The sequence below is a fragment of the Melampsora larici-populina genome (genome assembly GCF_000204055.1).
Source record: "Melampsora larici-populina 98AG31 unplaced genomic scaffold MELLAscaffold_47, whole genome shotgun sequence".
Lineage (NCBI taxonomy): Eukaryota > Fungi > Basidiomycota > Pucciniomycetes > Pucciniales > Melampsoraceae > Melampsora > Melampsora laricis-populina.
Genome location: NW_006768811.1, coordinates 311,277 through 323,052, shown reverse-complemented (window position 1 = coordinate 323,052; position 11,776 = coordinate 311,277). Strand labels below are relative to the sequence as shown.

Sequence of the window (11,776 nt, the reverse complement as noted above, 5' to 3'; positions counted from 1 at the left end):
TTGATCGTTTGTCACCTGACATTGATCAACTGTTGCTTACTCAACCACAGGAGCACATGACGGTGAAATTTCACTGAACTATTCCTCAAGTATGTCAGAAGATACAATCTTTGTTCAAAGATTTCTGCCTTGACTGCGGACAATGCAAGTGTTAACAAAAAGATAGGACGTTTACTTTCGGAAGAGCCCAATCTGGAATTTGAAGAGGACCAGCTGCTTGGATGCTGTGGTCACGTAATCAATTTAGCTGCAAAGGAGGGCCTTAAGGTATTTGGAGATGACTCCGATCTGGATGAAGACCATGTTCCTCCGACATTAGCTATGATTGTCAACCCCCCCGACAATTCTTCAGTTGATCTAAGTACAATCTACGCACGTATTCATGGACTAGCCATATACACACAAAAGACTCCTCAACGTAGTCAAGCTTTCGCAAGTCTTGTAGGCCTTATTCGGTCCCTCGACGCCACTTCTGATACCGACCTTACTGATGACACAGAAAACATCGCTTCGCAAGATGAAGCCCTTCAATTCTTCCAGTTCAAGACACACGAAAACCCGGACGAGCAAGAAGCTGTCAACAAAACTGATCGCATTGACAGGCTCTCTGTCGACGTTCCAACACGATAGAACTCATCGTACTTCATGCTCAAACGAGCTCTTCGACTCAAAGCAGCCTGTATGAGGTATTGCGAACGTACAGAAGCCACCAAGTTTGCTCTGACCCCACTCGAGTGGGACTATGTTCAACAAATGTGTGATTTTCTGGAACCCCTCAGTGAGGCTACAGATCTATTGTGTAAACGAAGGTTCCCAACAATGCAAGATGTAATTCCCATCTATACAGTCGTTATCGAGGGCTTAATGAAGGTGCAGTTCCTTCTATGTACTGCTCATCTTCACAACTCCCAAATGTGATTTCAACATTGATAAATCTTTCTTGTTTTACATAGGTCCAGGAAAAATATGATCATAATCAACTCCTACCAGCTGCGCGTGACATGCTTCTCAAGCTTGAGGAATACTTTAAAGATGCACTCCGCAAACCAGCACCAATCTGTGCGACAATACTCAATCCACGACTCAAGATGAAGTTTTTCGAAGTGAGCAAACTTTATGTATAGCTCTTACTCTATTTTGATGTTTGAACTGATGTGTATAATCAGGATCGAGCTACATTTTTCAGTCGCTATGGAATGACTCCGAATGATTTCAAGTCACATTTCATTAGGAAATCATCTCAGTTCTCATCATCGACTCCAATCCCACAACATGTGAAGAAGAAGAGCAAATCTTACCTTGACGATGCGATCTACGGAACCGAAGAACATACCGAATCCACCACAATCGAAAGCGAGATAGCTCAATACTTGGGTGAGCCTCGCGCGCATCGATCAAAAACCATTCTCGGATTTTGGAAACTCCGTGAAGGATCTTCACCAGGCCTTGCTCAAATGGCCAAGATGTACTTGGGGATTCCTGCTACAAGCACCTCATCCGAAGGAGCATTTAGTAAGACAAAAAGAATCTTAGTGCCTCAGAGATCATCTTTATCTTCTATCAGTGTTGAAATACTATTATGTATCAAGGAATGGTATCGTATCTTTGGTCCTATCCCTTTTCCATCGGTTAAAAACCCTTTAAGTGTTTGTATCGAGATCGATGGGGAGGATTAGTCTCATTTTCCCTCAGTTTTTCCTCACTACTTTTTCTTCACCATCTTTACCAACATCTTTTGACTCTATATTGGCCATATTTGTTTGCCTTTTCATTACTGTCTTTACCAAGAATGTTATCAAAACCTTTCTTTCGAACAACTCCGGTGAGCCAGTCGAAGGAAAACTGGTCTTAGTGTTTTTACGCCTTACCCGCGGGTTCCCCGCGGGTAGGGTTATTCTTCTGAGCTTGAGCCCGCACCCCTACCCGATCGGGTCCCCTAAGCATTGCGGTTCTATAGCTGGTCTCCGAACCCTACCCCTATCGGGGTAGGGTTCGGAGACCCCGCGGGGTGACGGGTCCGGGGCTCAGGTTGACTTCAGCTCCCCTACTAATCAAATCTAATCTGACCGATCAAACTCTGGCTATGGAGGAGATCCAGCGTCAACTAGCTGAGCTCACTAACGCTCTAAACGAGGAGCGCGTTCTGCGCAAGCAAGCTGAGGACCGATTAGAAGCCCAGATGCAAGGTATCCAAAACGATGGTGGCGCTACACACCAACCACCACCACCACCACCACCACCACCGCCTGCTGCCCCTGTCGTTACTAATCCTACGCCTAAAGGGCCTAAGGTCTCTACGCCCGATAAATTCGCAGGGGCTAGAGGAAGCCAAGCAGAAGTGTTCGCTAGTCAGGTACAACTGTACATCCTAGCTCACCCTCACATGTTCGTTGACGATAAAGCCAAAGTGATATTCGCTATATCCTACCTGACGGGAACTGCGAGTAGCTGGGCCCAACCGATGACCAGAGAACTGATCAACCCGGCCACTTCTCATCTTGTCACATTCGATCGCTTTGTGTCTAATTTTGAAGCTATGTACTTCGACACAGAGAAGAAATCGAAGGCTGAGAAGGCTCTTCGTTCCTTGATTCAAAAGACGACCGTAGCCGCGTACACCCATGATTTCAACATGCACGCTGTAAACTCTGGTTGGGAGACGCCCACCCTAATAAGCCAGTTCGAAAAAGGTCTTAAAAAGGACATCCGAGTCGCTATGGTTTTAGTACAAGAAACTTTCACTACAATTGAGCAGATCTCTAACTTAGCTATCAAAATCGACAACAAATTACATGGAGTTGCCGATAACTCATCTGCATTTCACACACCCGCACCAGACCCCAACGCCATGGACCTCTCTGCGGTCTACACTCGTCTATCAGATAAAGACCGGGCCGAACGTATGCGTACTGGATCGTGTTTTAAGTGCGGTGTTCAGGGTCATAGATCAAGAGAGTGCCCGGAGAAGAAGTTGGTGAAATCAGGAGGCAACAAGAATTATTATAAAGTGAAGATCGCTGATTTGGAGGCGAAGTTAGCAGCGACGAACAGAGGAAGAGATGATCCAGATGATAAAGGAGAGGGTAGTAGTCGAGCTGATGCCTCAAAAAATGGAGGCGCTCAGGAGTGAAAGTTGTGCCAATCCTGGGCGAAAGAAGAGAAGGGGAAATGATGGAGCTAGGTGCTAGTCAGATTGTAATGTGCAATAAAAATGACCCCAGATTATATTTTAAGACTACACTATCCACCAGCCCCCTATCCAGAGCCACAACCATTGAGACATCCCGTGCCAGTTTTTTGATTGATTCCGGCGCTACTCACAACGTGATCAACCTTCCCTTTGCGAGTGAGCAGGGACTGTTGGAGCACGCAGTTAGCAGTTCATGCGACATCAGCGGATTCGACGGTTCCACATCCAAATCAACCCATGAAATCGACCTTATCTTTGAGGACGACACCACACCAACCACGTTTATCATTACGAAACTGAAAAACACCTACGATGGCATACTAGGTATGCCTTGGCTACGACATCACGGCCACTCTATCGATTGGACGTCGTCGAGCAACGACTCAAACCCAACTAACATTGCCGCCACGTCAGTGGTGTCGCCAAGCCCGAAAACAACCTCAACGGATGCCAGATTAGGCCCATTGGGGACAGCTAGGAGACTTGACGAGGGGATGCGTATCTATTCTGATACGTTAGCATCCCCGCAATGTGAGTACGATCTCACACCTTCCATATCCCGCATTGAAGCAGCTGGCAATCTTCTATCTTCCCAAAATAATGCCTACAGGCCTGATTCGGAGGATCACGACAACGACAATGATGCACTCATTGCGTCTGTGATATCAGACTCGTCATATCCGCCACAGAACCCCGTCGATCCTTTGGAGGAGCCTCAGGGGCACTCTAGGACTAGTGACGAGGGGGCTCGAGTCAGCATTGACACGATTAAGCCCCCGCAATGTGAGTACGATCTCCTATCCTCTTCACATCTTGCCGAAACAGCTGGCAAGCTTGTCTCTCCAAACAATTACGACCGAAAGGACAGATACAGCAAAGATCCGAAATCCGAACAGCACCGGCCGCCAATATCTAGTTCAAGTTCAATCCAGGAGACCGACAGCAGAGACGTTGCGTCTGAAACACCAGACTCGTCACTTCCGCCACAGAACCCCGTCGATCCTTTGGAGGAGCCTCAGGGGCACGCTAGGACTAGTGACGAGGGGGCTCGAGTCAGTTTTGACACGATTACGCCCCCGCAATGTGAGTACGACAGCGCTTCATATAGTCAATCCACTGTTCTAGCTGGCAAGCTTGTTTCTCCACGGACTTCTTCAAATCTAGAAATCGACGCCGCAAAGACTTCCTGGTCAACGTCAGCCCGGTTAGCAGCCGAGATAAATAAGAAGACGCCACTCAAGACTGTCGAGCAAATGGTCCTGTCGTGCTACCACCGGCACTTGCATTTATTCAGCAAGTCTCAGGCTCAACGGTTACCGCCAAGACGACGATACGACTTCAGAGTTCAACTCATACCCGGAGCACAGCCTCAAGCCAGTCGAATAATACCGCTCTCTCCTGCTGAGAACGTGGCGCTCGACGAAATGATTACAACTGCACTGGCTAACGGCACCATACGTAGGACGACGTCACCTTGGGCGGCCCCGGTTCTCTTCACTGGGAAGAAAGATGGCAATCTACGGCCATGTTTTGACTACCAAAAGTTAAACTCTCTGACGGTTAAAAATAAGTATCCACTACCGTTAACAATGGATCTCATAGATAGCCTTCTCAATGCCGACAAATTCACCAAACTCGACCTCCGTAACGCATATGGAAATTTAAGAGTTGCTGAGGAAGACGAAGACAAGCTGGCCTTTATCTGTAAGCAGGGTCAATTTGCGCCCCTTACGATGCCTTTCGGCCCAACGGGCGCAGTCGGATATTTCCAATACTTCATGCAAGATATACTCTTGACTCGTATTGGAAGAGACACCGCGGTTTACCTAGATGATACTATGATCTATACAAAGAGAGGAGAGAAGCATGAACCGGCAGTCAACAGTGTACTTGAAACTTTTGGAAAGCATCAACTATGGTTAAAACCGGAAAAATGCGAATTTTCCAAATCTGAAGTAGAGTACCTTGGCTTAATTATCTCATACAATAAAGTGAAGATGGATCCGACTAAAGTAAAAGCCGTTACCAAGTGGCCTGCACCTACAAACGTGTCTGAATTACAACGATTCATCGGATTTGCAAACTTTTATCAAAGATTCATTGACCACTTTTCTGCGACCACTAGGCCATTACATAATCTCACCAAGCACGATACTGTATTTGACTGGAATGAATGTTGTAATCAAGCTTTTGAACACCTGAAAACTGCCTTTACAACTGCACCAGTCCTTAAAATAGCTGATCCTTATAAGGCATTTATCCTTGAGTGTGATTGCTCGGATTTCGCCCTCGGAGCTGTACTTTCTCAACGGTGCGATGACGATGGTGAAATACACCCTGTGGCTTACTTATCGAGATCTCTGATTCAAGCTGAAAGAAATTATGAGATCTTCGATAAGGAACTATTGGCTATTGTCGCTGCATTCAAAGAATGGCGACATTACCTCGAGGGAAATCCAAACCGATTGGAGGTTGTCGTTTACACTGACCACAGGAATCTAGAAACCTTTATGACGACAAAGCAAATAACAAGACGCCAGGCCCGTTGGGCCGAAACGCTAGGTTGCTTTGACTTTACAATCAAATTCAGACCCGGTAGACAAGCCACTAAGCCTGATGCTCTATCAAGACGTCCAGATCTTGCTCCAACAAAAGAGGAAAAGCTGACATTCGGCCAGTAACTACGCCCAGATAACATTACTTCTGACACCTTCATCGAAGTGGCCTCAATCGAGTCATTTTTCGAAAACGAAGACGTAGAACTACAAGACGCTGAGAAATGGTTCGAAATTGATGTCCTAGGAGTATCTAGCACAGATGACATGACGCCAGAAGAAAGTCAAGCTCCATCAGACGAAAAAATTATTGATGAAATACGACAAGCAACATCAAATGATGAAAGAATTCAAGAGATTATGAATGCCGTAATGAACCCGATATCTTCAAGATTGAAATCAGCCATGTCGAAATAAAAAGTCAAAGATGGATTACTGTACCACCAGAACCGAATTGAAGTACCTCAAGTTGATGCTATCAAATTACTTATATTGAAAAGTCGACATGACAGTTTGATAGCGGGCCACCCTGGTAGATCAAAGACATTAGGTCTGATCCGTAGGTGCTTCTCTTGGCCGGGAATGAAGGCTTTTGTGAATAGATACGTTGACAGCTGTGATTCCTGTTTGAGGGTTAAGACAAGCAATCAGCAACCTTTTGGATCTTTAGAGCCTCTACCCATTCCAGCTGGACCTTGGACCGACATCAGTTACGACCTAATTACCAAATTGCCAGAATCCAACGGAAAAGATAGTATCCTCACAGTCGTCGACAGATTGACGAAAATGGCCCATTTTATCCCATGCAAGGAAAGTATGTCATCCGACGAATTGGCGGATATCATGGTAAAGGAAGTATGGCGTCTACATGGGACACCAAAATCAATCATATCAGATAGAGGGACGATATTTATATCACAACTAACAAAAGAGCTGAACAATAGACTAGGTATACGACTGCAACCATCTACAGCCTTCCACCCAAGGACGGACGGTCAATCCAAGATAGTCAATAAAGCTATCAAACAATATCTACGGCATTTTGTCAAATACCGTCAGGAGAATTGGGAATCCTTATTACCAACAGCTGAGTTTTCGTATAATAACAAAGATCACGTTTCCATAGGAGTTTCACCTTTTAAGGCTAATTATGGGTATAATCCAACGTTTGGAGGAATACCTTTGAAAGAACAATGTATCCCAAAGGTGGAAGAAAGATTGAAATTACTTCAAGAGGTACAATCAGAATTATCAGAATGCTTAAAATTAGCGCAAGAAGAAATGAAAAATCAGTTAGATAGAAGCGTACGACCGACACCGGATTGGAAAATTGGAGATCAAGCATGGCTGAATGCAAAACATATTTCGGCTACTAGACCTAGTCCTAAATTAAGTCACAGATGGTTAGGACCTTTTGACATCACTGAAAAACTCTCTCCATCCGTCTACAGATTGAAACTACCAGACAGCATGAAAGGTGTACTTCCTGTATTTCACGGTGTCTCCTACTACGAAAACGCTTCATCGAACGCATACACGGAAGACAACCAGCCAGCCAAGTCCAATCACCATAGACGGCAACGACAAATGGGAAGTAGAGGAAGTACTGGACTGTCGAATTAAAAATAAAAGGCGTGAGTACTTAATAAGTTGGAAAGGATTTGGAGCTGAAGACAATTCGTGGGAGCCTTTATCACATTTGGAGCACAGTAACGAATTGGTAGAAGAATTCAACAAGAAATATCCCAACGCCGCAGGACAACATAGGAGAAGAAGGAGAAGACGGTGAGGGGGTAAAGCTTTTTCCCATGAGGTTTTTTAATGCTACCCAGGGATAAGAATGCAGAGCTTACAAGAGGAAGCTTGGGCATTAAATGGGGGATAATGTTATGAATCATATCACACAAGCAAGTGACACTCACTCAATACATGTCACAGATCATGATGTACTTTAGATTACGCACTACAGATGATTGTATTCCTCATCGGACAATCTCGTTATCAATAACAAAGACCTCTACGAGGTGATCTCAACCCTTGTCGAAGAACCCCAGTGACCCAGCCTTAACATGCTGCATGGAAGTGTCTGATACCATGCCTCACTGTCTTGTTGCCGTTTATAGCGAGGTAAGATTCTGTTGATTATCATCAATAGCTTCAAGCCAACGACGGTACCATGATACAGTTGATTTTACGTATTTAAAACCGTGCTCATCGTAAACAGATTTCCAAGCTGATTTGTTGGTAGCATCGTCTTTCAAGGCTTCGGATAGAGATTTACCAATATCCTTCATTGATGACCTACCAGGCCATGCTGGTCCGCCTGTCTCATTACTTTCGGCATGGTAACTGGGTGGAGTGGAAGAAAGTTCGATTTTGGCATCGTTGGTGCGACATGACATAGGTTGTTCATTTGTTGAACTTCCACTTGGTAAAAAGCCATCAACATCGATTGAATTCTTAAGAGGTGAAGGGGTGAGGTATTTGCTAATGGACATTGAGGCTTGTTTCTGTTTCTTACACTACAAACAAATGATTCAATTCCGTAAGGAATTTTGATTTTTTTGGTCCAGAATTTTAATTACCAAAAAAATCAAAATCCCGTGACAGTATTGGGACAGAATTCTGACGTTGTGAAAAAGAATCAAAATTCTGTGACGGAATTGGGACGGAATTTTGGTTGAGGTACCACATAGATGTGCCGATGCACGCTCTACAAGAACCATAACAAAATGGCTGAAGCGCCTTGGTACACCCTACACATCCAGCCAACTTTTGAACCCTAGGAACATGTTTGATTACATCTATGGAGCATTTATTTTCTATAAGCTCATTTTGCTGGTAGGTGATAGCTCAATTCTGATTCCATACATAGCGATCAATATTCCCAATAATCGTCATCTTATATATCTTATATAAGCCTCAAGCTCTTCTTTTGATTATTCACTGCTCCTACAGCCATTCCGATATTGCTTGTCGCTCCATTTTGAAAAAGAAAAAGTGAAACCTAAGTTTTTACTCAATAAAACTTCAAGTTGGCTGTAATTCAAGGCAATACAGCCAAATTTCAGGTTTTAACCAGTTAAAACTTGTTGGAAGACAATCAAGACAGTAGTCTTGATAGGTTGTTTGACGAGTGAAAATGTAGTATGATTCTGGTTTTGATCTGAGAGTAGTTTTTTGTTTTCCCAATAACATTACTGAACATCAATCCCAATGAAATCTCTTCAAATGTTTTTCTTTATATGTTTATGATGGTGTCTGATGCGACTTCCTCTCCTTCCTTATCTTTTGGAAAGAGAGTAAGTGTTTCTCTTAAAATCACCTTTTATCATCTCGTTACTGATTTAACTCGATAAACACATTAGACTTCCGTTAGATCATTCGTCAGAGCCTTTGTGCTTACATTTCTGTTTCTCACATTAACTTTTACCTCCCGAACCGTTAGGTATAAAACACATCATTTATCTTGTTACATTTCATCTATCTAAGTTGTTTCTTTCTTATTTCTTTTACTTATTGTTTCTAGGTTAGCAAAGGTCTGCATACCTAAGCTTTGTAGGAGAAGAGTGCTTACTTCGTGCACTATATTTATAGGTTAGTAGAGTAGTAATATAATCTCATCTTTCGGAAAGAGAATTTCCGTTAGATCATTTGTCAGAGCCTTTGTGCTTACATTTCTGTTTCTCACATTAACTTCTACCTCCCGAACCGTTAGGTTAGCAAAGGTCTGCATACCTAAGCTTTGTAGGAGAAGAGTGCTTACTTTGTGCACTATATTTATAGGTACTGAGGTGTTTCAAGCCATTCACAAAACTTAGGTTTCAAGCTCACAAACGTTTTCTTTTCAAAAACATTGCGACAAGCAATATCGGAATGGCTGTATATTACACCAATCACCAACAACCTACTCGGATAACAACACTCTACCAAAACTTCACAGTGCTTGGCTAGCAGCTGCCAATGAAAGTGTCACTTTCAAATTAGTGATCTCATCAACTCCTTTCATAGCCCTCTGGAGTGGACTTGCCGTAATAGTATTGGTCTTGTCTCACCTTTGAATAACAACCAACCATTTTTTATGCATTGCTTTAAGTGTCTCTAGAGCCTTACGGCTATTGGACACTGCATATTTTGCAGCACTGGTAAAACCCCCAACAACCAACCATCACCTTCAATACACTCCTCCAATCTACTACGAATGACGTTGATCCGTCCCAGCTCCACAAAATGTTGAACACTGACAAAAATGACAACCGCGCAGAACCGAGCTGAAGTAAACGCTATCAAAGCTGCTGGGACGATTTTGAATATCTCTCACCAAAACTTGGGAAAGAGCTTGCAAATCTCAAGAACAATCTCGGATTGCCGGCATATCTGGATAGGCTTGTATAGGAGCTGATGATTATGCCTTACGCTTGCTGGAGCTTTAGGGATATCCAATCAAGCTATAAGCAAAGTATGCCGAAGCAATAGCGGATCTGGCGCAGGCTCAGGATAATCTCAGTCTACTAGAAGGTTATTTGGCCGAGGCATCTTCAGGAGTGGTCATCAAAATTTAAAGATAGATCACCTAATCAAAGCAAACTGAAGCTAAGACTGAAATGTACAATACATCAAGGATCTTGAATTGAAATTTTCAAACGATGAAGAAGCAGCTCATTCTACCTTTCAGGCTTGAGTCAATCTATCCAAAGTTCAACTAGCTCGCAAAGATTTTTTTTTTATGCATTGCTTCAAGTGCCTCCTGAGCCGTAGGCTATCAGGCACTGTAACTACTTGTGCTCCGCTCCGGTAAAAACCCCTGTGGGGAAAAGGACGCGTGCCGGCTGTGTAAAGTATTACAAGTGTTAATGGGGTACATGCGGTGGCGCTAAAGGATGGGGTAATTAGAGAAGGGGAGTTGATAAGACATGAATATCTTGAGGTGCAGTCTCGTCCGTTATCTTGGCCCAAACCCAGCGGTTTTTCAACCTCCAGGTTGAGTTGCAATACACGGTGATGTGTTTGAAGATTTTTGGGTTGTTGAGAGCATCTGTGTTTTCTGAAACTTGAAGTTCGTTAAGGGCAGCGGTGAGCTTGATTCTCGGTTGATTGAATCTATGGCAAATGAATAAGAAGTGGTCAATAGTTTCGATCCCTTCCTGGCAATCGCACATGGGATCAAAGCGTTGTTGGTGCTTGTTTAGGTATTGATTGAGGTAAATATGGTTCGATCTTAGCTGTGTTATTGTAGCACACTCGTGCTTCAAGAGGTGGCTAAGCTCTTTGAGGTGTCTCGAAGGTGTCGGTTTTTGCCCTAGTCGCTTGATGTCTGATGGTGTGAAGTTGTTTTCTTCAAGTTTGGACCATGCCTTGATGGCGGTTGTGAAGCCTGCAAGTGATGGGGTAGATGAGAAAGTGCTTGGCAGGTCTCGCCTTGCCAAAGCGTTAGCTATTTTGTCAATTATTTCGTTACCTTTTATGCCACAATGACCGGGGCACCAGCGGATTGTGATTCTTGCTGAAGGGAATGCTTGTTCTAAGTATGTGAGTATTTTGAAGGTTTCCTTCCTGTCTAGCAGTGAGGCAATGTTGAGTGGGCAGTTGCGTAAGTCTTTGATAACTGACTGGTTATCCAGGATGATGGAGATGCGTCTTGTTTGTGGAGTCGCCGTCTTGAGTGCGATTGTAAGGCCGATTTGGACTCCTCTGTACTCGGCTTGATATATTCCGTGTAGTCGTGCTTTACCTAGGTGTTGAGCAACTGATTTGTTGGTGTTTTGGCACCACGCGGCCGCTGCGGTGTTCTTGGTTGGAATTCTTGATCCGTCAGAGTATATGATTAGGTGTTGGTTTGTGTGACGCAGGAGATTTGTGCCTTTAATGGCCGCATCTTCGTCTTCGTGGATGATAGTTGAGAAGTTTGATGGTTTGAACAAAGTGGCCGACGGATCGACCGGGAGTTGCGTTGTGAACTCATCGAATTCTTTTCCCAACTGATGTTGGAAGAATTGATGGAAGACATTGCGGTGAACTCGTGGTTTCGACG

The 11,776-nt window shown here is 44.0% G+C and overlaps 1 protein-coding gene across 1 annotated transcript; it reads right to left on the bottom strand.

Moving 5' to 3' along the window:
* Nucleotides 1-7,862: 7,862 nt before the first annotated feature.
* MELLADRAFT_66855 (uncharacterized protein) lies at nucleotides 7,863-8,243 on the bottom strand (the record flags this gene model as incomplete). The annotated part of the gene is made up of 1 exon (XM_007414941.1): nucleotides 7,863-8,243. The coding sequence occupies one exon, from the start codon at nucleotides 8,241-8,243 to the stop codon at nucleotides 7,863-7,865; it is 381 nt and encodes a 126-aa protein (XP_007415003.1).
* Between the last annotated feature and the right edge of the window lie 3,533 nt (nucleotides 8,244-11,776).